At 47.9% G+C, this 25,415-nt stretch overlaps 1 protein-coding gene across 8 annotated transcripts in view; it reads left to right on the top strand.

Moving 5' to 3' along the window:
* Nucleotides 1–23,882, top strand: part of NT5C2 (5'-nucleotidase, cytosolic II) — a 63,205-nt gene extending 39,323 nt beyond the window's left edge. For 2 of the 8 annotated variants that reach the window (XM_075154943.1, XM_075154945.1), the window contains 15 exons: nucleotides 10,314–10,431; nucleotides 11,155–11,250; nucleotides 12,571–12,662; nucleotides 12,854–12,911; nucleotides 14,223–14,316; nucleotides 15,319–15,372; nucleotides 16,556–16,639; nucleotides 17,375–17,416; nucleotides 18,564–18,671; nucleotides 19,020–19,086; nucleotides 19,756–19,926; nucleotides 20,792–20,843; nucleotides 21,092–21,152; nucleotides 21,707–21,883; nucleotides 22,102–23,882. In XM_075154943.1, coding sequence (XP_075011044.1) covers nucleotides 10,314–10,431; nucleotides 11,155–11,250; nucleotides 12,571–12,662; nucleotides 12,854–12,911; nucleotides 14,223–14,316; nucleotides 15,319–15,372; nucleotides 16,556–16,639; nucleotides 17,375–17,416; nucleotides 18,564–18,671; nucleotides 19,020–19,086; nucleotides 19,756–19,926; nucleotides 20,792–20,843; nucleotides 21,092–21,152; nucleotides 21,707–21,883; nucleotides 22,102–22,359 — 1,532 coding nt within the window. In that variant the 3' untranslated portion in view covers nucleotides 22,360–23,882. Of the gene's footprint in view, nucleotides 1–1,088; nucleotides 1,601–5,662; nucleotides 6,388–10,313; nucleotides 10,432–11,154; nucleotides 11,251–12,570; nucleotides 12,663–12,853; nucleotides 12,912–14,222; nucleotides 14,317–15,089; nucleotides 15,213–15,318; nucleotides 15,373–16,555; nucleotides 16,640–17,374; nucleotides 17,417–18,563; nucleotides 18,672–19,019; nucleotides 19,087–19,755; nucleotides 19,927–20,791; nucleotides 20,844–21,091; nucleotides 21,153–21,706; nucleotides 21,884–22,101 lie in introns of those variants that run through there. The other 6 variants (XM_075154948.1, XM_075154951.1, XM_075154947.1 and 3 more) reach the window with 5 other exon arrangements.
* Nucleotides 23,883–25,415: the final 1,533 nt, after the last annotated feature.

The following is a 25,415-nucleotide window of genomic DNA, read 5'->3' as shown; positions in this document are numbered from 1 at the left end:
GTCCGGAGCTGTGGGATCTCACATGCTGGCATTGGGGGTGAGGAGGGAGAAAGCATGTGTTGCTCGCTCCATCCCAATGAATCACCGACTGACAAACTGCTAATCTGCTGTCTGTGGATTCTTGAAGAATCAGTGTTAGACAGAAGCTGCTGAAAGAACAAGTCTTCACAGTGTAAGGAGAGTTTCAGAAGCTGCTGTATTCTGTTTTCTTGCTCTTAAAAACATGAGAAAAACACCAAGCTGGGTCAGCAGGCTGTCAGTATAGCAACGGCCAGTTCTTGTCTTTGCCAGACAGATGGAAATACGGAGATATGTTTCACTCTAATAGACCCCCTTATCTAGTAATCTTAATACCACAACAGAAGTGCTATTAAGTTGCAAATACCCTTGTGATGACATGAACAGCTTACTCTGTAGGAGGAACCAAAGCTGAGAGTACAGAAGGCTTTAACTCTGAGATCACATGTGTGGCTATTGCTTTGTGAATGCCTTATTTTAGCACGCTGCAGAAAAACTTAGGTATGTGGCTTATTGTCAGCATGGGCACTTGTGCTGATACAAGCCCAAGTGCACACTGTTAACAAATGTATAGCTTTTGAGGCTCACTCTCTTAAGTGAATATGGAGGGAAATAAGAAGCTGGATCTGTTTGGACACTGATACACCTGAATAATGGCTTAAATATAGTGTATAAATGGCTACTATGCCTTTAAGTCATTTTCTTTTTATTTCTAGACGCTAGCAAATTATGTTTGAACACGAAGCCCATGCAACTATTTCTTCCCTGTTCAGAAGTCTTCATTGAAGAACTAAGCCCGTATTTTGGCACAGTATTTTGTTTCCATGGAAATGCAGGGATATTTCCAGTATGGGATTATGACTCCCAGTGGGCTGTATCTGAGAGAGGTAAATTGTGAAGGCCACTTGTTAAGCACAAAAAAAGATTCTCTTGTGTTAGGGAAACCATAAAAAATTCCCATAAAAGAACAGGTGACTGTGCAGTCATCTTTAAAATATTATTCCAGTGCAAAGGAATGTTATGCCATTTATTAAAATAGACAAACTGAAGTTTCCTTGAAATGCAGAGTCCGTCTGAATTGCTTCTCTCAACATGCAAAATGTGACCTCAGTGCTGTTGTTGTTACCTCAAGCCATGCATTTTTATTCAGCAGAAGAAATCTTTCCAACACTAAGCTCTGTTTTGCCAGCCTCTGAGGCATATCCAAACAGCCCAAATCTTTGTTACATTGAAGGCAAACAAAGTGCAGCAGCAGAAAGCTAAAAATATCTGGAATTTACCAATGAGAGCGCTAATAAGCCTGCTTTGGGAAGAGTTAAAGCTGATGATACGTGACAACACTTTTGTGTTTAAAACAAGTAGAAACGCAGCACTAAAAACAACCTGAAGGGTAGACCCAGCAATTCAGAGCCAAGCTGAACATACAATGCTGTGTCAGTCCTTGAAGCAACAACAAATCCTGTCTTTATGGATCCTTTTAGCATGCAGAGTGGGAGAATAGGAGCTGATACGGTTCCAGGTTAGAGGTTTTAGAGCTGAAAGCTGTGCTGTGCACTTGAGGATGTTTGCAGGAGCATTAGAGGTAAGGAATTTTCCATCGCTCTTAGGCTGCAGAGTGGGTGCATAGCTGCTTTATGGGCACTGCTGCGGTTGGGGACTGCAGAGCCTTTGTGCTTCTCCATAGGTGTGTGCTGGTTTCCATCCAGAACCCTGTATTTGGCATGGTCAGAAAAGGGTCCTGGGGAGCCACTGAAGTTCAGATCCAAAAGATTCAACCCTCTGATGATTAGTGACACTTGCCTTGCTTCCTGTTACCAGATTTACTGTCAAAAACATCTGTGGCCACAAGAGGCTTAGTGCAAGATCTGGCTGTTCATGCACGGCAGAGCTTGTGTGTTAAGCATACGAAAATATCCAGCGACACACCTGGAGGTTTTGTCAAGGTCTTGTTTGCTGATCCCTACAAATACATAATTTCTAGTGAAATAGAAAAGGTACATTAAATATTGAAGTGTGTTTAAAGCTCAGCTTTGTCTTACTGCACAGAACACTTCTGTGTTTGAAAAGATTTCTTTGGGTAAATGAAAACTATGATCAACATGGCAGCAGTTTCTTCTCATTTCAGATTGAAAAACTGAGTGAATTCAAAGAAACAAAACATACTGTTGCTACCGATTTTATTTGTTTGGTACTATGAAAACTCAATTTAAATTTAGGCTGAAATACTACAATTCTGCTTTGCATAATACAGTGCATTTTTATTTATGGTCTAGTGGTTAAAATCAAAACCCAGGAGTCAAGAGGATTGGGGTCTGTTCCTGGCTGTTTTTCAACTTGTTTTGACCGTAGACAAACACTTTATGGTCACAGTTCAACTGAGTCCATAAACAAATGGCAAGTCAGTGATTCACCATGTTCCTAGTTGAAAACATATGAGTTGTCCCATGGGTTTCATTTGGGTTTTTTTGCAGTTACAATTAGGCACGTTTACCACTTCGTCAGTTTGTTTACAGGCACTGAGCTCCCGGGTCGGCACAGCACAAACGTGCAGGACCCCCTTGCCCTGCACGCGGGGAGGCACATAGCAGGCGAGTGTTTACGTGGGCAGAGGTGAACTGAAACCAGCGCTGTCCGCAGCCAGGGCTTTAAACAGGAGTGTCCGTTTTTCCCTTCGTGTCTCGCGAGGATGCTGTGAAGTGAAACGTCTGCAGTGGCTGTGGCAGAAGTTGAGGTAACACTTGATGGGTCTTTGTAAAGAGAAAGGCAAGGCAAGGGGAGCTGGAGGTTTGTGCTTACCCCTGCTCCTGGATTGCCAAGCCAGCTGAGGTGTTTGTTCGGAGGCTGCCACAGTACCGGTAGCTCTGCAGGGTTTCCAGTTCTCATGGAGAAGAAAATCCTCTGCCGTGTTTCCAGTGCAAAGTGGCAGCACCCTGCCAGGCTGTGCAAGCCAGGCATGAGTCTGGGCTCCCGTCAGAGCTGAGCAGTCTGACTCCGTTGTCAAAACTGAAGGGAAGCTGACACCCAGGTGTGAAACTTAAACATGGCATTTCATATTCCTTCCTGTGTAAGTGATGAATTATTTTAACATAAAGAGCAGTGTAGCTTCAAACGTTACCGTTTGCCCGTTTGTTATGTTTCAATGACAGTGCCTGACAACACCTCCCCTGGTTAGAAGAGACCCTGTAACACAGAAGCTGATGTCATTAGTATTCTAGAGCATAAATCCTTTTCTTTTCTAATTATATATGAAAACTGGCATTGCTTTGTAATTATGACACTAGTAGATACCCTGAAAGGAGGGTCAGTATATAGAGGTCAGATAGCATTCTTCACTACCTGGTTACTTCTGGGGATCTTCAGACCTCTGGCCCTACAGCCGCGACAAACTTTCCTCAAACTATGGCAGTATGGGAAATGCCTGCCCAACACTTACTGGTGTGTTTAATTGGCATTGTTGCTTCAGAGGGGTTTATTTTTTAATTAAATCCAGTGTCCCAAACACCTCCAGGACTGGTCACTCACTGTTTCCCTCTGGATTCTCAGCTGGAGTTGCAGGGCGGGTGATCAGAAGTGCCAGGGAATGAGTATTTGGTGCTTGCATGAAATAGTCAGCGGTCTGGTTGGTCGTGGAGGGGTGACTGTCACAGACATCCTGGCGGTAGCTGCCACTAAATGCCCAGCTTTGGGGCTACGTGCAGAGGAGATGTTGACAGAACGGAGAGCTCTGGGGATAGATCTGTCCTATTTTGGGACACTAATCTAGGATCTCATTTGATAGACATTGTTGAGGCAGGATACATAGATACTTGTACTGTAATAGGGGATGGCGTTGTAAAAGGCGATCTTGGTCCTCAAGACTTTAACTAAGCACTTTTCGTCAGCACAACATTGATCTAAATGTGTTTCTAATACAGACTTGCATTATTTATTTGTGGTGCAATTCAGAATATGGATCAACATTTAAAATGAGCAGCACTTTGATCCTGCTCTTTAAGTCATGTTTGTGTAATTTCAGAAATGTATTTGCACAAGCTTAATTATGCATGTTGTGCCTGAGACGTATATAAATCTGGATACTAGCTACACACCTGTCCATATATGTCCCTAACTGCCTGATTTGCATGCCCTACTCACTGGGGAATAAGCAACAACTGAAATAACCCGTTTCTAGTTATTTTACTTTCATTTCTTCAAGACTTAACACAAAGTAATTGGGCTGCATTTCCTGTGCTTCAGAGAAAAGGCTAAACCCCTTGTATTATCTGTCCACCTTTTGGCTTATCTGTCTTTGTGTGACCTCTGGAGAACCCAGATAGCGGGTAAAATTTCTGAAGATTGAGTGTTTGTTAAAGCTTTTTGCAATCGTTTGGAGGAGGTCATCACCTCTAGTTTGAGAAATACTGATCTTATCTGAACACCTGAAAGTCAAAAGCCAATTAGTTTCGTCTGCCAACCAAGACAGTGTGGGTGGACTAAGGTGTTTCAATTGCCAAGAGACTCTCAGTGGCCAGGGCCAAGGACGGGGAAGCCCACAGCGCAGACAGTGCTCTCAGCACCTGCGTGGGGAAGGAGCCGAGCCGGTATGTGCCCAAAGGATCAGAGCAGGCGATGCAGCAGCTGCAGAAGGCAGCTGCTCCGATGAAGTCCCCTGCCAATGCGGGGGTGCTTCTGGGGGCACTGCGAGCACCTTTCCCTGGGCTGCTCTCGGCTTCCAGCTGGGAGGGAAGGCAGGCGAGGAGTTGACTGATGGAAGGGATGAAACTCCTTCAGGAGACGCTAGGATGTCATAGGAGAGCACGCTGGCAAAAGAGAGTGACAGACGAGGAAAAAACGAAGGCAGGGATGAATGAGACTTCAGGTCATTGTTTAGTAGTCCTCGTCCTGCCTCTCTCCCCAGAGGAGCTGCTCACTCTGCGGGCTTCTGTTGTTATTGCAGCAACCTCCCGAGCTCATCTTTCCCTTCCTAAACCGGGGTGCTGGCGATGAGGAGCTGCTTCCTCAAAGCTGCCTCAGTGGTGTGGGAAATCAGCGTGTTCTCACTGTTCGCAATTCAGGGCTTTCACCAGCACCAAATCTGTAGTGGTCGGAAATAAAATGGCTAGGCAGGACTGGCTTGGAGGTGTGCAGTTTGAGACAGCAAATACATCTCACAAAAGTGACGTGGCTGAAGCAGCACAAAAAGCAGGGGCTATTGTAACTTTAGCTCCTGCTTCTCTCCTGTGATCCATGACTAGCTTGCAAGAAGAGTTGACAAGCCCTGGAAGAAACCGTGTTACATCTTCAGTGAGAAGCTGCCCTGCCTGAATTTGAAATCTTTGTGTGTGTGGAGGAGAAACAAGGAAAGAAATGGGCAGCCCTTGGAGGGCTTTCTCCTCCCCACAGCTTAAACAGAGCCATCACATGCACTACAGCTTTCCCCAGCTATTTATTTTGAAACAAAACAGGCTTTAAACACTTATTTTCAGAGAAGCCTTCCAGGAGGTCTGCATACTTCTGGGTGCTTTTTTGCAATATCATTCCAACTCATTCAGCTTTGTATTTAGTGCAAATTGGATCTCAAAGTCATTCCTGATTACTCTGTGCATACCTGTAAGTTGCAGAATAGGTCTGGTCTTCTTACTGTGTGTGCTTGCAAACCAGCGCACTGCAGTACGGTGCAGCACTATGTGCAGGTTTGGTACTGGTTTGTCCTGCAATGCTTTGCACATAAAAGCCCAAGCGTAAGCATGTTAAAGTACACAATTGAACTTAGACGTGCTACGTCAGACTGACCTGGTGTGCGAGGCTCTTGCTGGGAGCGCCTTCAGATGTAGGGCAAAATTCTCTTCTCAGATTCCCGAAGTAGCTCCTGACTCAGTCTCCCGAGTCTCCTGTGCTGACACGTGCAGGCTTTTTGGGGTGTGAAAGAAAGTGAGTGCCCTGAAAGGAGTAATCTGTCACCGACCGAGGAATGGACAATAATGGCAAAGCCCCAAAAAGAGCACAAGACCCTTTCTTGAACCAATTGCTCTGCGTCTGAGAGAAACTCGAAGGGTTTGTGTCGCTTGGGCAATGTGCTTGTGGCCTCTTCCTCCTAATTATCACTGAGCTGGTGATCTAAGACTACTTTGTGGATATGAGGACAGAATTTTGCCTGCAGATTGCACGATTACCAACTGTGCCTCCTCTATAAATCAGTTGTAAGTGTATTTGGAATAGCTGCCAGGCCGGCTTCTGAGCTTACCAGAGGACAGGGCTCCAGCAGATACAGTCCCACATGGCACAGAGCTGTTGCAGTTTTAAAATCAGTCTGATTTTTTTCTTTAACAGGGGAGCCCAGTGTAACTCCGTCAAGACTGGAGTGACACTCTGAATCTGCATCTGCCTCATGTGAGTTAAAATCCTGGCAGCAGCATTTTGCATAAGCTGGAGCCTCTGTAGAGATCTTTTTTTTTCTTTTTTTTTTTCTTTTTTTTTTTTTTTCCTTTTCAGGAAGGCTATAAAATTGTTACTGTATGTGTCTTGGCAGCAAAGGTAAAAACAACCACACAAATGCATGAGAATTGCATACCTTACTGCACAACCCCTGCTCGTTCCAGATCGGCTTCCCTCCTAGCACGTACTGTGTAAGGGATGCCCGCACTCATCACAGACCTGAAGGCTTGCAACATTCACTCCCGGAGTACTGCTTTTTACCTTTCAATAGTATAATGTTAAGCCAAGTGATGGTATTAAGGGGAGGCTGAAATGCTGTCAACTGGCTTCTGTTTTTTTTAAACTTTTGGTTGTTTTCTTTCCACCCCGGTTGCACAATCCACTAGCGCTGGGTGCCAATTGCCCTGCGCCACTGAAGCATTTGCCTGTGTTGGAACACGGACTATTAAAATAATGTGGTCCTCAGGAGCCGGGGACTTGGCATGGCGGCAGAGACATGGCCATCAAGTAGCAAGAAACAGAGAAAGAAATCAGAATAAGTTGTAGCATGTGCTTTGGTTTTACTGTCGTCCTGCGTGCGTTGGGCAAGGACGCTCTCTGAAAATGGGTTCGTGGCTCTGCCTCTTCACCTGTCACAGAGTTGGGGGTGCTTGAAGACGGGGCCCTTCTCAGCTGGGTGAAAGAGCTGAGCACGGGAGACATTGCATGGCAAATAGCTGAATTCATGGCGTCGCCATGGCACACAAATTATCTCCAGTTGTGGTCTCGGCAACCAGGTCTGAGGGAGGGGGATGTTGCAGGAAAGTTTAAAACTATTTTTTCATCATGCAACTGCAGAAAAAAATATTGATCTGTCCTCTCTACTCTTTTTCCCCATGGATGCCTGAAGTAAAAAAGATATGAGAGAGAGTGACCAGCCCTGAGTACAATATTGAAATACATTTTTTCATCTAGTAATGCATATAACTGGGGCATCTTCCCCGAATGTGCTGCCGTAGTTGCAGCAGTGTTAGCCTGTTCATACTTGATCTGAAGGAGGTGGATCGTTTGTTTGCCTGGAAGCTCATGTTACTGAAACAGGCGTTCGCACAGCTTATGAGAAATGTCAGTGGGTTGTGGCTCGTACCGATTGATGCAGCATGTGCTGTGGTGTAGGGTGCTGTCAAGGTGGGCTGGGTGAGCTCTCAGTCTGTTCCCAGCTGTGTCTAATTAGAGGAAAGTTTATCTTGAACAGCAAGTATGATGGTAACTGGAGAAAGCTTATTGTCCCTTTCCCATTTCCAGCAGTCCAGTTTCCCGTGTCTCTCGTTAGTTTGTGTATCAAGGAGGCGGCTCTCATTTTCCAGATATTGTGGAGTGGTAGAAAAATAGGGAAGGGACCTGAGGCATGAATGAGCTAGTAGTTTAGTTTTATTCAAAGAGACGTCAAGAAAGCAAAATCTAGAGCTTGAGAGATAAGGGGAATAACTGCCCCCCCAAAAGAAACATTCAGATTAATCCTGTTGCAGTACTGCCTCAACAGAGACTTGGGATGATGAAGGCTCAGATTGATACCTGTTCTTCAGCCTTTTTCCTACTGGTGCTTCAGCTTGTTTCCTCAGACTCAGAGAGTTAAAAGGAGATCTGTAGTGATAAATCTCAGACAGAGAGACAAAGACAGGAAGGAAGAAATTGAGTGAGGGCATTTTGTGAGCAGCTGGCCATATGTCCCACCACAGCCATTCTCTGCTGGAGTGTTAACAAGATGCACAGGTTGTTTAGCAGAAAGCCCTACAGCTTCCCTGGAAAGGTTCTGCTGGAGCTGTTTATGAACCTCTTCTGCTTGTCCAGAGGAGGTGCCAACGTGCTCCTTGAGATTCTTTGTGTCTGGGGAGCATCACCATGGTTCGTGAGTTCAGAAAGAGAAGGATTTCCTTGGAGAAATGTTTTGTTTGGGAGTGATGTTCTATGGATAAGTTGGTAACATGGTCATATTCCCAGGAATTTAATGAGGAGGAGTGCAGCAGCTTCATGGACAGAGCAGGGGACTGGAGGCTGCTTTACATAACGGGGAGCTTTGCAGCGCTTTCACCTTCTGAGAGTACGTGCAGCTGTATTTATTACCGTTTTCCCTGGGAAGTGCCTTTACTGTCCTGCATCAGAGGAATTCCTTTTTCCAGATGATGCTGTGGTGTCGCTCTCACAATGTTGTTCATCACCTAACTGCCTTTTGCTCCCTCCAACTCTAGCTCACTCCCCAGAATTGCCTTGTCAATCACTGCTTTCTTCATTAGCTGTAGTTTTTGATTGCTTATTGCTATCCATAGCTTAATCAACCCTTCCTTTCCTAAAGGACAGAAAAGACTACGTGCATTGAATGTTGTTGATGTTTGCCATCAGTGTAATAATGCTTGAAGATTTTTATAACTGTTTTGTTGATTTTAGTTATCTGTTTAAGAACATTAGAGGTTTGCTTATTACGTTTTTAATGGTGTTAGTTTAATGGGCAAAATTAACCCTTAGGATTCTGGTGCTTTTTAGATTATTAAGAGATACGGGTGCCCTCTGTCATGGTCACTATGATCTGAGTCTTTTGACAGTCTCATTTCTTCTATAGTCCTTGCCTTTGTAGTATTTTTCTAGTGTTGTTATATATTTGTTTTCTCCTCTCAGATTGAGCTTCTGTATTCCACAATACATATATGGTGATGATTACCTGGGCAGTATAGACAATGTGTATTAATATATATTGTGAGGTCCACAGATGTGCTAGATCTCTCTCAGGAAAAGCAGTCTGTCTTCTAACGAGCTTACTGTGTCACTTGCACATTTTTGTATTTTACTCAGATGAATTTGAAATATTCAAGTGTTTGAGACAGTTGGGCCCATTGAACCCATGGTAGCCCTCATTGCAGTCAAGAGTTGTATTTGACCTTGTTACATCTTAGCACCAATTTAAGACAGCGACATGCAGCAAATGTAAACACACCATCAGAGAAACACAGTGATTTCCATCTGTCATAGAAACACAGTGATTTCCTTTTAAATGTTAATTTAATGACCTGATCAAGCAGTAACATTTCCAGTACATGGACTGGACATTTGGAGGAAGAAGACAGGCCTGATGGTAGGAATGATTTGGTTGAACAAGTCCATTTCTTTTGCATTGAGCTAAGGTGTGTGTCACAGACGAGCAGCTCCTCTGAAATGTGAGAGCAGTAAGCTTGCTTAAAAGAGTAGCATTTTGATGCACAAGGGTAATAACTAACAGATTTTTACAGTACCATATGGTATTATTAACAAACAAATCGTATGTTAGCTTGACAGCTCTACCTTCGAGCTAACTTAGTCTGCAGCAAACATAAATTCCCCTGAGGTGAAATCTGGAGACAATACTGAACTTTGGGATTGTATCCAGAGCAGTAACAGTAGCACAGCAGCGATGGATTTCAGGCTTTCTAACCACGAATACATGTGTTCCCAAAATTTATTGGTTTCTTCATCAGCTTTGCGAAAACACAGCAAACCAAAACCCGATCCGAGCAGGTGGAACAGGGAGCGTTCACGCATCTGCCTAACGGGAGTGCAGGGAGAGGAGCTGCAGTTTGAAATACATCTTTCCTGGTGCAGAGAGCTGCGATAGACTGATTGATATTTCATCTGGTGCACTCTGCTGCTGAAACCTGAACTGCGGCTCCGCTCGGCTGCAGTCCTGGAGCATGAGCTAATTGCACCGTGGCTCTGGGCTGGGGCACCCGAGGCAGGGCAGGGCAGGAGCGAAGAAGGGAATGTGTGATGTGGAGGAGGGAGGAGGGCGAACGGGTACATTACTTTTAACTGCCTTCTTGTTTAACCCCCTAGCTGTTTTCAAATTTTCTAACTGAAATCTCATCTTGGTACAGTGTATAAATCCCCTGAATACGAATCTCTTGGATTTGACCTGACCGTAGAAAGATTAGTTTCCATTGGATACCCTCATGAGCTGCTCAATTTTGTGTATGATCCTGCATTCCCTACCAGGTAAATGACTAACAGATACCGACCCAGCCTGCTCGAGGCCTTGAATATATTTGTTCTGTAAAGTTCATAGGCAACACGTGAGGCCAGGTTTTCAGAGTTGTGCCTGTGAAGCCTGTGGTTGACCACAGATCATGGGGAAGGGAGCAGACTCCTCCAGTACGTGGAGGGCCTTTGCACACATAATCCATGCCAGCAAAGAGGGAGTGTGCAAGAAAAGAGGCCTGCTGAAAACAGGGTCCAAAAATAACCTTTCAAAGCAAAGGCAGCAGAGGCACAATTAGATTGGGAGTTAAATCAAAATCAAGGGGAGAAGGAGCCGTTACTGTCCATGAGGCTGCTAGAATGTCTCAGAATATTTTTCTTTAATGATTTTAATTAATGGTGTCCTGGTGCATAAGACATCCTGAAAATTAAGCTGACAGTAAACAAGAAGCCTGGTACGTACATAGCTAAGCCTCTGCCGGGTTAAACAATTCCGTTTTCAAGTCTGTGGAGAGCAGATCAGCTGTACCTTTCACCTGGCAATGCAGGGCTCTTGTTGCTCACCTGCAGCCAGGTAAAAGGGACGGTAGGGACCCCATCTGCATAATAACAGCAACTCTGTTCTGATGCCCCACGCCAAGTGAGCAAGCTGTTCTAGAGCTGATTTGGAAAGAACTGCTATTAAAATGGTCACCGCTTAATACGCTCGCTTCTTCATATCTTAAATCACTTTCTTAACAGAGGCCTGGTGTTTGATACCCACTATGGAAACCTGTTGAAAGTTGATGCCTATGGGAACCTCCTAGTGTGTGCACATGGCTTTAATTTCCTCAGAGGGTGAGTGCGGACTCTTGGCTGTTCTTTTTGACTTAATATGCTCTTTTGTCACGGATCCTCAGGGCACCCATTGTATAAGGAGTCGCGGGGAGGTGCTGTATTGGTGTTTCTGCAGCTCCAGGATTGACTGGGGATGCATTGAGGGTCCCAGACACAGCGACAGCCCAGGGTGTTTATAGAGGAAAGGTCCGTGCTGGCACAGGCGTATCTGTAGTGTGCTGGGAGTAGAAGAAAGTGTGCTGTGGGAAGGGGTTGATGGGATAATCCAGGGGCTGTTCACCTGTCCTGGCACAGTTTAACATCAGCAGCTTGTCAGCTAAGACAAAGCCGTTGTGTGAGGGCTGCTGGGAGCAGAGAGGACCTGTGCCCTGTGAGACTTAACTCCACAGCCATTGCTAAGAAAGTTCAAGGGCCTGAGCTGGCCTGGGGAAGGAACAAGCTTGCTCTACCCCTTTGTGTTTCTGACATTTGAAGGTGTTAGAAGCGAGGCATTGTGTGCCATTTCCTGCAGCCTTCCCTGTCTGCTTGTGTTTCTCTTGCCCCAGAGAAGGTGCTTTAGGAAGCAGAGGGGATAGCAGTGCTATGTGCCTGATGTGTCCCAGCAAATCCCCTCCTATCCCTGCTGCAAGCACGGATGGTTGGAAGGCAAGCGCAGGCCAACTCAGGGCCCCCAAGGTGACAAGCCTTGCCATTGCAGGCTTCCAAGTCGTTGCATCAGGAAGCCAAAATCTAGAAGAGGCCCTTATATATGCACTCAAGTTCCTCTTTGAGTTAGAGGTGGTCTTCAGAAGCTCCAGAAATGAAGGAAACCAGAATAATTAAATGACTTTAGTCATCACCACTCTGCTGATTAATTGCAGAGGGCCCCAGGCAAGCCTCCCGCAGCACAGCCATGCACTCCCCTGCTGCAAGCTGCTCGGGGGAGTGTAAAGCAACACATGGAAAGTGGGGGAAAGTTTAAGATAAGCAAACAATGAAAGTGCAGATGATTTAAGGCATCCTTATAGCCAGCAGCATGGGGCTTAAGGTCAAGTTGTGGACTCTCGACCGCTCTGTTTCCCTGTGTGGGCTCTGCTCAGTTCGCTGACTCAGCGATGAGGGCTTTGTGCCCAGCTCTGCCGGAGCCAGCGCAGTGAAGGGAACGCCGATGGATGCAGTTTTGCTCTTGCGCTGCTAGTGCACGTGGGAAAGCTGGATATTGATTAAAGCACAACAGAGTCTAGTTAATGGACCCCGCTACAACTATATTTTGCAGGTCAGCACATTTTTATCCTCATTATTTTTTGTGGTTTCATTCTTCTCCACCTTATCTATTCTCAGGCCTGAAACACGGGATCAATATCCAAATAAATTTATCCAGAGGGATGACACAGATAGGTTTTACATTCTGAACACATTATTCAATCTACCAGGTGAGTCTAATGTGAGCCAACACAGGCCTGTTTCTGTGCCTTTGAAGCCAGTAAAGCTTTGCTAATGTCGTACTCTACTTATCTGCTTATTTTTTTTTTTACATGAACTTTCTTCTTTTGGGCCCTGGGCCTAAAGTTAGCTGGCCGTATGACGTTATCCTTGTTTTAAAAGCTTGCTTTGTTTTTTGCAGAGACCTACCTATTGGCTTGCCTAGTGGATTTCTTTACTAACTGTGACCGGTACACTAGGTAAGTATATTCCCTCCGGTTCGAGGTGCTGATGGTACAGTAAGATTGTTACTATGAAGAGCAATGCAGCACAGATGGAGCTGTTCTTAACATCAGTTAAGATGGTTTCAGTGGGGAAAAGTTCAGGCCTCTTATTCTTTTGATGTTAAGAGAGTTTAGTGGTGACGAGATGATCTGTGTGTACAGCAGAGACTGGTTATGAGGGTTTCCTTCACAGGGTAGTCACCATACTGACTGACGCTGGTATTTGGGCCAGCTTCTAAGACCACACACTTATTACAGGGTGATTACGGGCACCAGACAGCTCGTTTGGAACCCGTGTCCTTTGGAGCCATGTTTGAACTGGTAACTGAAAGGCTAAATTTCCTCAGGCAGTTACTACAGGTCCCTCATGTCATAATTGAGGACTTTGTTCACTTAAAGGTGAAGTGCTCGGGCACAGTGTGGTGTAAAAGGCTGTTTGTGTAGCATGAGTATTTACCTAGCTTTCAAATAGGTATAAGCATAAAAACAAGCTGCGGTTTGAACTGGTAAATGTGAATGCTGCTGTGCTGCTGACTCATGTGATGGGTCATCTTTGCATATTATGTGAGTGGAAGGCAAAGGTTTGATGGGACTTTACCTGGGAGCAGAGGAACTGTTTATGCTGACAATCCATCAGGTGAAGTATCCTTTCTCAGGACAGGTGTGATGATTTCTGTCATAATAAATACAGCTCTGTTTAATCCTCCTCGATTTCTTCTGAGGCATACTCTCATGGGTGTCTCAAAGACACCTTCACAGTATCTTGTAGAGGAAGTTTCTCATGTTAACTCTAACTGTTCCACACTGAAGTAGTTCCTCCTCTCAGCAGCAAGTAGTACATTTAGTTGATTTCCACGGCACCCCCTTCTTTAATGGTGGAAAGAGGGAGAAAGAGCAGCACTCTGCTTACATTCTCAGTACCATTCATCTTTTGTAAAATGCTGCAAACTGCACCGTCCCAGTCTTTTTTCCTTCTTGTAATACTGTGGGGGAGAAATAGGAGTTGCAGTCACAGAAAGCTGTAGTACTGCTATGGAGGCACAGGCCCGTAGTTAGGAACTCGCATCCTAAAATTTTAAACAAATGTTCTTGGGTAACATGCAGATCCTATTAAACTCTGGTTGCAGCCTTCTTTCAAGTCTGAGCCATGGTAAAGTAGTAAATAAGAAACCATTATGGTAAGATGAAAACACAAGCTCCAAACAACATTTTGAACTGTCTCTCTCCTTGATGTGTTTCTTACCTGCTGCGATTGGCGGCTACAATCTCTCTTCTTTCTCCTCACAGCTGTGAAACGGGGTTTAAAGATGGAGACCTCTTCATGTCCTTCAGGAGTATGTTCCAGGACGTCAGAGATGCTGTTGACTGGGTTCATTACAAGGTGATTGCAAGAACTCCAGAGGAGTCCCACTCCAACTGAGTTAGAGGGACTGGTTTGTAACTCATGAGTTAGGATGTGTTTGGGCAAGAGCCCTGCTTTGCCGCCTAGTGAGCAAATAATAAATTGCAGTTGTACGTAAGTCAAGATATAGACTGCCCTCCTAGTACTGGAACATATCTGTATTGGCTTCCTATTCCTTTTTATTGTGCCCAGATTCCATTTCTGGACTGTAATTCACGGGTTTTAGAATGTGATGCTATGAGGGTATTTGCACTTAAAGTCCACAACTTGTACATTGTCCTAATTATTAAAACAGCATTTTACTGTAAATGATTTGCAGTGGTACTATCTTATGTTGTCTGAAAAGTACCTGCATTAAACAGAGAAATACAACAACTCTTTTCTATTTAGAGAGGAAAGGCAGTTCACCTTTTTCACACACTTGTGCACAAATTTCGAATATAATTTTGTGAGCATTAACATCTGGTTAAAGACCTGATTTTCTTGTTCTTCCTCATTCAAGAGGTCTGTTGGGGTGGGGTGGAGAACCATCACAGGAGAACTCTGCTCACAGTTGTACTTGTGGTGGTCCTTTTAGCCATGCAGAAGTCAGGAATCTATTTTTCTTTCCTTATGCAGTGTTGTGTGATACGTGTTGGAGTTGGCCTTTGAGTAAAGCATTATGGTCAGTGTTGGAGACAGGTCATTGACTGTCTTGTTTGGTATGGCAAATCTATTTTTTGTTTGTTTCTATTGTATTCCCTTCTGAAAGGGTTAAAATGCTGTTGAAGTGGATTATTTACCATGGTGAGGGAATCGATGGATCACAGAGTTTGTGATGGTCCCTGCTACTCAAAGCCTCTCATCTCTAGAGTCACTGGTTCAGATTCGCCCTGGTTTGTACTTTCACAGCATTTTAAAGTGTGAAAGTTGGCATTACTTTGATGTCTCTTACATCATAAGTTTCCATTACCTCACTGGGTTCTGTTGTTTCTATTTCAGGGATCGCTCAAGGAAAAGACCCTTGAGAATCTGGAAAAGTATGTGGTGAAAGATGTAAGTGTGAAGTTACTTTACTTGGGCTACGTGACATTCTGTACTGAGTAAGCAGGCAAGAAATAAACATGCTGATTTGCTTTACTAAATCACAAAACAGATAACGCTGTGATTTCTATTGTAATAACCAAAGACAAAGTGGAAAGTTCGGACGCAGCCTTTATTCTGAGCCAGTGATCCACATGATTTTGTATTCACGTGCACATTTTTTACGTAAAATATAAAAGCCAGAGGAAGTGTTATCATGGGACACAGGTGAATACGCTGGCAAGGCCCATGTTGTTTCTTTTGGTGGTGAAAGCAACTGTGTTCCCTGCCCACGTTTTCTCTGCCCAAGCAGACCTCTTTTTAAAAAGCAGCAGCTGAGCATCTTTTTAGACAGAAGTATTCCTTAGCCATTCAACAAACATGTTAGCCGCATTTAACCATGAGGGACTGCGGGAAAAATCCTGAAAGATTCACCAATGTCCAGTCTCTTGATAGCCCCAAAATGTGTGTTCAGCACATCTAATTGAGCAAGCTCCAGTGGTTCCCTTACTTTTGCCCTCTCTGCAGTGTGGAAGGCCCCTCTGGACCACCTACAGTATAATTATTCTTTAGTTTAGATGAGCTCTGTGGTAGAGTATCACTTTAAAGCAGTTAACCTTGTTTCTAGTTACATGCCTGCAAAATTCTTAGGAAACCGTTCTGTGAGGTAATCAGCTACTCTGGCAATCGACTGAGATTTATGATTCAATAAAAATAGCCCCAGGAATAAATTCTCCCTAATTTGAGGTTGGAATTGTAATGCGCTCCAACTTGTGGCTCGTGTGAGCTCAGATTTCACCTGCCTCTGGGCCCATTTCGGGAACGGACTTGGAGCTGGAGGAGCTGCTCCAGCATGCCTGGCACGGAGCAGATCGGTGGGAGCAGCACAGGGTGCCTGGCACTGTGGTTGGCAAAGGCAGCACAGCCCTGCTGAGCCCTTCCCTCTCGCCTTCCTCCCCTGGGCTGTGCTCTGGAGGGGTGTTACTTGGACGGACCAGCAGCTTTCCTGGCTCTGGCCAGTGCAAAACACGTGAGTTTGCTTGTTTGATGGTTTGATTTGCTTTGTTTTGCCTGGTGGGATCAAAGGTGAGAGTGTTTTGCCCATGATGAATCTCTGTAACTTCTGTATGTGACTTGTATGTCCCTTGGCTTTCAGGGGAAGTTGCCACTGCTGCTCAGCCGCATGAATGAAGTTGGGAAAGTGTTTCTCGTCACAAACAGCGACTATAAATACACAGATGTAAGTGCTGCTTGAATTGTTGTGTTGGTATATAATGGAATAAGCAAGAGCCACCCATTCATTTGTATGAGTTTTGGTAGGACATCTTCTGGTGGAGGATTGGGTGTTTTCTAAGCTAGGTGTAGGATGGTTTAGTGGTGAATGCAGATTAGGTCTTGAGTTATCTTTTGTAGTCCTGGTTCTGCTACTGACCTAGTATGGGCCTGGCTTAAGTCCCTCTGTGCCTCACTCAGTTCCTCAGCAATTAAGAGGCTGAAAGAGAAAGTAATACTCATTTTAGATTTCAGTATCCTTTAAAATGCAGAACTTCCCTTTCAAGTGAGATAGTCTGAGTACAGACAGGTCACCAAAGCCATCGTCCTGGAGAGGTCTAAGAGCCAGAAAGGGCTGTCTGCTGTGCTGTAGGAACAAACACAGTAACTTCAGGTAAATGTCAGGATGTTGCAACACTGCTAATGCAAAGATTTATATGCCATTTTAAAGCATTGCAAGATATACCTGAAGTGTGCAGATTTCTGAGGCAAATGTGTTCTTTGATTATAAAAATTACTGATTTAATTCCTGTCACTTTAAATTCCATCCATTCATTTTGTCTCCAAGTCTTATGCTGACTTTCGTGTAAATCCTGAAAATAAAGTTCTGTAACCTGAAAAGATAAAAGCAAAAAAGTATGCTTTTATGAACTACACAAATGTATGTTTAAAAACGCATTTTTGAATACTTTCTGTCTTTCAGAAAATTATGACTTACTTGTTTGACTTTCCACATGGACCAAAGGTATGTGATTTCTAGACTGCAGTTCCAATAGAAACTGATGTGCCTAATTATCTGTGTAGCTGGAAAGCATTTTAATCCTGTTTCATCGGCTGCATGGGATTAGTTGCTTTAATCTGGTTAAAATACACTTGCTGGTTTGTGTCCTATTTGAATGGGATCAAAGTAAATGCAATATAACAAAGAGAAAAGAGGCATCATCTGGTCTCAAACAATAATCTGTGTTAATGATAACATTATTTTAGTGATAACACATTTTAACTGTGGCATTTTGCAGCCAGGTTTCTTAGAAATCTTGCACAATGTTTTAGATGATGTTAAAAAAAGCCTTGATGGAAAGGAAAGAATTTTATAAACCAGCAGAAACGTTTATGGCTGATTGTGCCTTGACTATGGTAACTCCAAAAGTTTTAGTCATGCTTTTTCTCGTTTTCTGAGGTCAAAACTCAGCCCTGCAACTTTTGGAAAGAGGCTTATGAGCTGAATTTAACTGCTTTCTCAATCTCCCAGTGGGAGGCTATCTCACGCTCAAAAGATGTGTTTTCACACTGTGCTCTAAAGGTAGAAGGCAGCCAAGGGAGAAGTTTTCAGAACATGGAAAATCACCACAACTGATAGCTCAAAAAACTCCTTGCTGTGGTCTTGATCTCAGAAAGAGCGGAAGAGTGGAGCAGAAAGGGCTCATGAACGCCCGGTGTCCTTCGGGCAGAGCTGTGATTCAAAGCCGTGCTCTGTGGAATAGAGTCCAGCATTTTCCTACTCTTGGCAAATGTACCAGCATGGCTTTGTAAGGCTGAAGGCGTGAAGTCACATGTGTCTGCATCTACGCAGGGTGTCACCTTCAGAAACAGCGGCAGCGGTGTCACTTACAGCATCTTTTTACACGACAGCTGTGCTGTGACATGGATGTTCAGTGCAGTTCTCCTCTCTCACACCACATCCTCGGTCCTGGCTGGGCTTGCCGCAAAAGGGCAGTGCTTTGGGAGGTGATGCTGACAACCCAGCACCACACCACAAGAGGCACGAGCTAGGGGATTTTGGTGGACCAGCAATGTCACAAGGTTATGGCTATGGACAATGACACTCCGATTAAACTCCCTGTGGTTGATTGTGTCGTACCTGATTCTGGGGTTTGTTTTTGCCTTTGCAGCCTGGGAGTGCCCATCGGCCGTGGCAGTCCTACTTTGACCTGATCCTGGTGGATGCACGAAAACCCCTCTTCTTTGGGGAAGGCACCGTGTTGCGGCAGGTGGACACGGTGAGTGGCACATGGAGAGAACCTCTACGGCTGGAAGGGCTCGTGCACCTCCTGTGCGGCGTCTCTTAGTGGCAACAGGCAACGCTGTTTAGACAGGAGCTGCCCTAGAGATGGTTGGCTGGCTCCTCCTCTTAGTGATTCCTGAGCAACCCCATCACCTGGGGCACAGCAGAGCTCGAGGCCTTGCTGGCTTCCCTAACGTACCACAAGTGCCAATAGGAAAAGAATGTGGAAAGCCACCTCTAGGCTGCCCGGGAGTGCGAGAGAGACAAAGAGTAAAGTATCAATAGGACAGAAAAGATCCAGACCATCAGCTGTTCTGTACTAACGCAATGTCTCCTTCCTCAGGTGACCGGGAAGCTGAAGATTGGTACCTACACTGGCCCGCTGCAGCATGGCATCGTGTACTCAGGAGGTGAGGCAAGAAGCCTTCTTGTCCTGTGGAGTGGCTCTGACGTGCCCCCGTGGCCTTCAGCCACTCCGGCTGCGAGAGGACTTGTGTCAGCGCTAGGCAAGGTTGTGTTTCTCAAAACACATTGTACTGTGCCCTCTGCACGCTGCACCAGAAGCTCTCCATCATCATTGCTGCCCAATGCAGGGAAGAAATGGACCTGTTCCGCCTCAAACGCCCTTTTCTTCCTTGCCAGGGAGGGGCTGGGAAATGCCACTGCAGGGCTTGTGGTGGAGGGGGAGCTGCAGCTGGCCCAATGCAATGTTCCCACCAGTGCTGCCACCAGTGTGACCACGCTTGAAGGGTCCCCTGAGCCAGGGAAGGGCAGCAGGTGGATACACAGGGCTGCCTGTGATACCCAGGGCTCCATTGCTCCCACATGGGGTGAGAGGCAGCACGGTCCCTCTGCTGCTGCCATTTTTTGGGGGGGTGTGTTGGCAAAGCTGGCCCTGGGTGAACTCCCAGGTGTGTGGGCTGTGCCCCGTGCTGCCATGGCCAAGCAGGGGTGCTACGTTTAGCAGTGGAGGTTTCTGGGAGGAAAATGCCACCTGCTCTGTCCCTAACCCTGGCCCTCTGAAATGAGCCACGTTTCCTTTTGGCTCCCCATTCTAAGCCATGCCATTCTTCTCTCAGGCTCTTCGGACACAGTCTGTGACCTGCTGGGGGCCAAAGGGAAGGATATCTTGTACATCGGAGACCATATCTTTGGAGACATCCTCAAATCCAAGAAGCGCCAGGGCTGGAGGACCTTCCTGGTGATCCCCGAGCTGGCGCAGGAGCTGCATGTCTGGACAGACAAAAGCGGTCAGCAGCTGGGCAACCCCCAGGCCAGGCTTTGCTCTTGCTTGCCTGGTGCTGCAGCCCTGAGATCGCCAGGGCATAGGGGTGCAGGGGGGAGATCCCCTTGGCTTGTCACTTCTCCTTTTGGCCCTTTTTCCCTCGGTCTGGGTGTTGGTGGCGGGAGCTGGGGCAGCTCTCCATGGGCTGGCCTTGGGGTCCCAGGACTTTCGTGCGCTCTTTCCCAGGCCACTTGCACTTGATCAGCCCAGCGCTGACTTGGCCGGGGGAGAAGCTGCGGCTGGGTGGGGTTGAGCTGTTCCTCATCCATAATCCTGCCCCAAAACCTCCTCTCCCTCTGCCCATACAGAGCCGAGGCTTCTCTGGTAAAAAGTGTCTGACAAGACACCTGGTTTATTCTCCCTGTAATGCCTGAGCCATGACTGCTCTCCCATCTGCAGGGAGTCCCTGCTCACCAGCCGCTTCCTCCTCCTTCCTCCCGCTCCCTCTGCTGCTCTGCTGCCAAAGTGCTGTGTGTTTCCCATCCTCCAGCGCTACTGCTTTTCTCCCAGGTTTGCCCTTTGGTGTGTAAATAGGTCTGGGGGTTATGCAAATTGCCCCATGGCTGGTTGGAAGGTTTTGGTGAGGGCTATGAGGGTTCAGCCTCAAAAACAAAAGGGGCAACCAGAAGCCAAGCCCAAGGCTCTGCCAGTGGCACAGAGCACAATTGAACCCCATCTGCGCAGTGGCCGTGAGATGCCACACTCCTTGATGCAGTGCCCCTCCAACGGCCACGCAAGGGGGACAGGCGGGATGGTGGGTTTGCTTTCAGCCCTTTTCATTTCAACAGTTTAAACTTACGTTTTTCCTCTTTCTTTTCTGGATTTTCCAGCCCTTTTTGAAGAGCTGCAGAGCCTGGACATTTTCTTGGCCGAGCTATACAAGTGAGTGTTCAAACAGTGACAACTTTCCTGCTGCCTCTCCCAGCCTAGCGACAGCTAACGAGCGGCTCTGACGAAACCTTGGGGTTGGGTTAGCAGCACTGCTGCCGGAGCTTTGACTCGGGCCTGCGCTCTGCCCACGAGACCACCCTTCCCCTCCAGACCAGCCTCCCGCCCCGAGCCCCCATCCCACAGCATCTGGTTCTGAAAGGCTTTTCACACCATGTGTTTACCTTCTCACCTGTAACTAGGCACCTGGACAGTAGCAGCAATGAACGCCCTGACATCAGCTCCATCCAGAGACGCATTAAGGTACCAACCATAAAAATCCCTTTTCATCCTTTTGGATCCCAAAGGGCTTGACAACCCAATCCCACTGCTCAGCCCTGAAATGCTTTGCTCTGCCTTTGGGTGGGCTCGGCAGGCTTGGCAAAGCTGTTGTGTCTTTGTGGGTGCAAACAAAGGAGCTTCTAAGCTCACTGGTGTCACCGGCACTCCTGAAAGGCAGCCTGGTCTGGAATAGGGTCTCCTTCCTCATGCACGCAGCAGCACTGACTGACGGTGCTCACTGCTGCAGAACGGGGTGCTGGCGCACACAAGCTTGGAGGGGCCGTAGCCTCTGGTTCAGCCAGCCCAGGGGTGCCAGCCTGGGGCAGGTGCTGGCCCTGAGCTCGCCGCTGCCTTCCCCTCTGTTAGCTGGGACTCGGCTCTGCTCTGATGCCGCGGAATATGAGCACAGAAAGCCTTGCTGGAGATCCTTGCAGATCTCGTGTACCCCCAGCCCTCAGTGCGCTCCAGCTCAGTGTTGTTGTGGCTCTGCGCTGCTGCCTGCCCGGCCCAGGATCTAACCTGCCCTTTCCTTGTAGAAAGTGACCCACGACATGGACATGTGCTACGGGATGATGGGGAGCCTCTTCCGCAGCGGCTCTCGGCAGACCCTGTTTGCCAGCCAGGTGATGCGCTACGCTGATCTCTATGCAGCCTCCTTCATCAACCTCCTCTACTACCCCTTCAGCTACCTCTTCAGAGCCGCCCACGTCCTGGTGAGTTGCAGACTCCGGCCGGGGAGGTGGGTCCCAAAGGTGTCTGCGCTTGTTAACACTTCCACAAGCCGCAAGCACCAGGAATGGCACCTTGGAGGGTTGGGTGGCATTTGATGCACCGTGGGCCAAAGCGGGTCACGTTCTGGGGTTTGCTCTCTATCTGTCTCAGGGAGATACCTGGGACACCCCTTGCCATCTCCTCTCTCTTACCTGTGTAGATGCCACACGAGTCCACGGTAGAGCACACGCACGTCGACATCAATGAGAAGGAGTCGCCGATGGCCACGCGTAATCGCACCTCAGTGGATTTTAAAGATTCTGACTACAAGCGGCATCAACTGACCCGCTCCATCAGTGAGATCAAACCGCCCAACCTCTTCCCCCAGGCACCTCAGGAAATCACACATTGCCATGATGAAGATGACGACGAGGAAGAGGAAGAGGAGGAAGAAGAGGAGGAAGAGGAAGAGGAATAAGAAGGAAAAAGCAAAGCATCTCTGAAGACAAACCATGACTCTAGCAGTGATCAGGAGAGGATTCCTTTGTGGGGGCCCGTGGGGTGATGGGTTGGGGGGGTGTGATTCTTGCAAAGGCACATTTTGAAAGTGTCCGGAAACTTTTAACAAATTAACACTAATTAGGAGAAGACCCTTGTTTTCAGTTTTGCAGACGGTTCACAAAGCTGATGGATTCTGCCTGGGTGGTGCATTCAGATTGCACTGCCCGCCTGCGTTGTCGTGCTGCTCCCATTACATTTAGGGATGCTGCATGTTTCTCCCTTTCCCGTGATGTGTTTCATTTGATTTTCATTTGAATGGTGTCCTGTGAACGGTTTTTGCCATTTGTTACCTTTTCTGTGGAGAAGGAAGGGATGTGCTGGGCCCTGCAGGAGACAAAATGATCCAAATCCTCGTGCCCGTTGGGTTGCTGCCCTTAACCCTCTGCTTCTGGGTTACAAACTCCCCCCTCCCCCTGTTAGCCAGGGTGTTGCTGTGGCTTCCAGCACTCAGTTTACCCTCTGCTTGGCGTGAGTTTCTCTGTGTAAGTGGTTCCGTTCCTCCGGCCGTCACGGATGGCGGTGGGATTCCAGCTCTTGCATATCTGCAGCTGTACGCGTTTCGGCTTGTAGACGCTTGTTGTTTGAAACTCCCCCAGTGTTTCAAAGCTCTCTTTCATCATCGGCATGTGATGCATGATTTCCAACGCATTTCTCAAACAGCTGAGCCGCACACTGTGTTCTCAACCCCTGTCGTTTCAGCAGTAAATATTAACCCAGGAGCTTGAAGCTACTGCTTTAGCATTACGTTAGTCCGTTTGTTTTCCTACTGCCTATTACTGACCTTCCTGTCCCCTCAGCTTTAAGAAAGTGAAGCATCCCAAAGACAAACCCAGCCACCACCGGGAGTGAAAGGGCCTGTTACTCCAGGGTGCTGCGGGCCACGCGTGTCTGCCCTAAGCTAGGAAACAGCACATACCACAGGGCCAGCCCCGCGGTGGGAGCCGGGAAACTCCAGTCCGGCTGGCAGCTGCCCCTGTCTTTGGCCTGGCGCGGAGCAAGCGGAGCCTCATCACAGGTTGCGGTGGGCAAGGCTGCGTCCCCGGCCAAGGAGGGCGACGGCTGCAGGCTGCTGTGCGGGGACCAGGGCTGCCCCACAGGGATGGGCAAGCGGTCCTTGTGCCTGAAGCCAGCCTGGGGAAGGCGCGGGGCCGGCGCGCAGCTGGGCAGCAGTGCCCTGCGGTTTTCCTCCGTGCCATGGGTGCAGCCTCCCTTACTCCAGCCTGTGCCGTTCGCTGTGAAGGGATTACAACGAGGGCCCTCTTGTAACGAATTCGACTGTTGTTTCAGTACCATAAACTCATTTAATCTTTTTTTTTTTCATTTTAAAGTATCTTAGGAGAAAATAAAAGAAGAAAAACCACACCACCAACATCTGAGCAGGAAACACTGCTGCTGCAGTGGCAGTTGTTCAAGCCAATAAACGATGATGTTTCTAAGAAATGCCTGGCACTTTGTGGCGCATCGCTGAGATGCTGAGGGCTGTGCTGGAGGTGGCAGGGAGAGCCGGGACTGGTCTGTGGGCGTCCCAGCGGGATGGGTGACTGAGGAAGAGGGACAGCATCTCCGGGAATTGGTTGTGTGAAGCATTGCCGAGCAGTGGCTGTGCATCTGGCTTTAAGGGCTTGTCTGGTCCCCGGGGAGCAGGTGGGCAGGAAGCGACGGGGGGCACGAGGCTTTTGTTATCCCCATCGGCTTCAGCTGGGAGGCACAGGGAGACGAGGAACTTTTTGGCCTGAACTCAGAGGGCAAGGAGGGGCTTTTCCATGGTGGGAAGGGCAACACCCCCACCCAGCCACTACCTCCAACGTTGCACCTTACCAGGGCTTACAGGCATTACCAAGGGCCGCTCCCCACCACGCATGACCCCTGCCCGGGGTGGCACTGGCGGCACAGCACGGCCCACGCTCACCAGGAGCTGCAAACCTGGTTAAACAGAAAAATACCCGGGGAAGGCCAGTGCCGCCACAGCGACGGCACCGGCTGGCCTAGCCAGAGGCCGGCTGAGCCGGGCACAGCCCTGGGGACAGCCCTGGGGACAGCCCTGGGGACAGCCCTGGGGACAGCACACTGCTGCGCTCAGCCCTCGCCTATAAACAAACCCCTCGTACTAACCAGACCAGGCCAGATGAAGCCCCGCCATCAGAGCTACCACAAGAGGATATTCAACACCCGGGGCCCAAAGTGCCAAACAGAAAAGCAACATCAATGGCTGCAGGTGGTGGCCAAGAATCAACAGCCGACACTTCAGGAATTGCTAAAAGCCCCAAACCCAGCACTGGGTCCCTGGCCCCTTGATTTTGGGGTCTGGAGAGCAGCTAATGCGTACCCGCAGCAAGGCTGGCTGCAGGAAGGGTTTGAGGGAGCTGTTCCCGAGCCCTTTCACTAAAGGCCATGCTGGGCTTTGCTATGTTTAAACATCATTTCTCCAAGTATAGCCACTTGAATTTTTTAGGCTTTAGCTCAGCAGCTGGGGAGGGCATGCGGCTGCGGGAAGGGAGGTCTGGGGAGCTCCGTGCATTCCTCCTTCCTAACCGGTCGCCACAAATAGCTCACTCCCAGCCCAGGGCTATTTCTGACTGCGATGGGGAGAAGACTCTTCAACACTGGAGCAATGGAAAGTATTTGACCCTCACTTGATGGTGGGAAAGCAGCGGGCAGAGCCTGACGGACACGCAGGCACTGCTCGCTGCCCATCCTCTGCTGGCTCCGCGGTGGTGTTGCAGTAAGAAACCACCGGGCAAGGGCCAGGGTGAAGCCTTGTGCCCCGGCTGGCAGAGGTGGCATGGCCACAGCCCAGTTTTCTCGCCCACACCTCTGGCAGGCAGCTGCCGGCACCCCTGGCCTGCACTGCTGCTGCTCCCAGGAAGCCGGTGCCCCGGCAGTACCTGAGTCTCCCACCGGCTCTGCGGAGCCCCCAGGAAAAGCCAGTGTGAGCCGCCGCTGCTGCGAGGCTCCCGCCGCTCTGCCTGCAGC

The sequence above is a fragment of the Calonectris borealis genome, chromosome 7 (assembly GCF_964195595.1).
Source record: "Calonectris borealis chromosome 7, bCalBor7.hap1.2, whole genome shotgun sequence".
NCBI lineage: Eukaryota > Metazoa > Chordata > Aves > Procellariiformes > Procellariidae > Calonectris > Calonectris borealis.
Note: the sequence above shows the minus strand (reverse complement) of the source record. Positions and strands in the feature narration are given on the sequence as shown.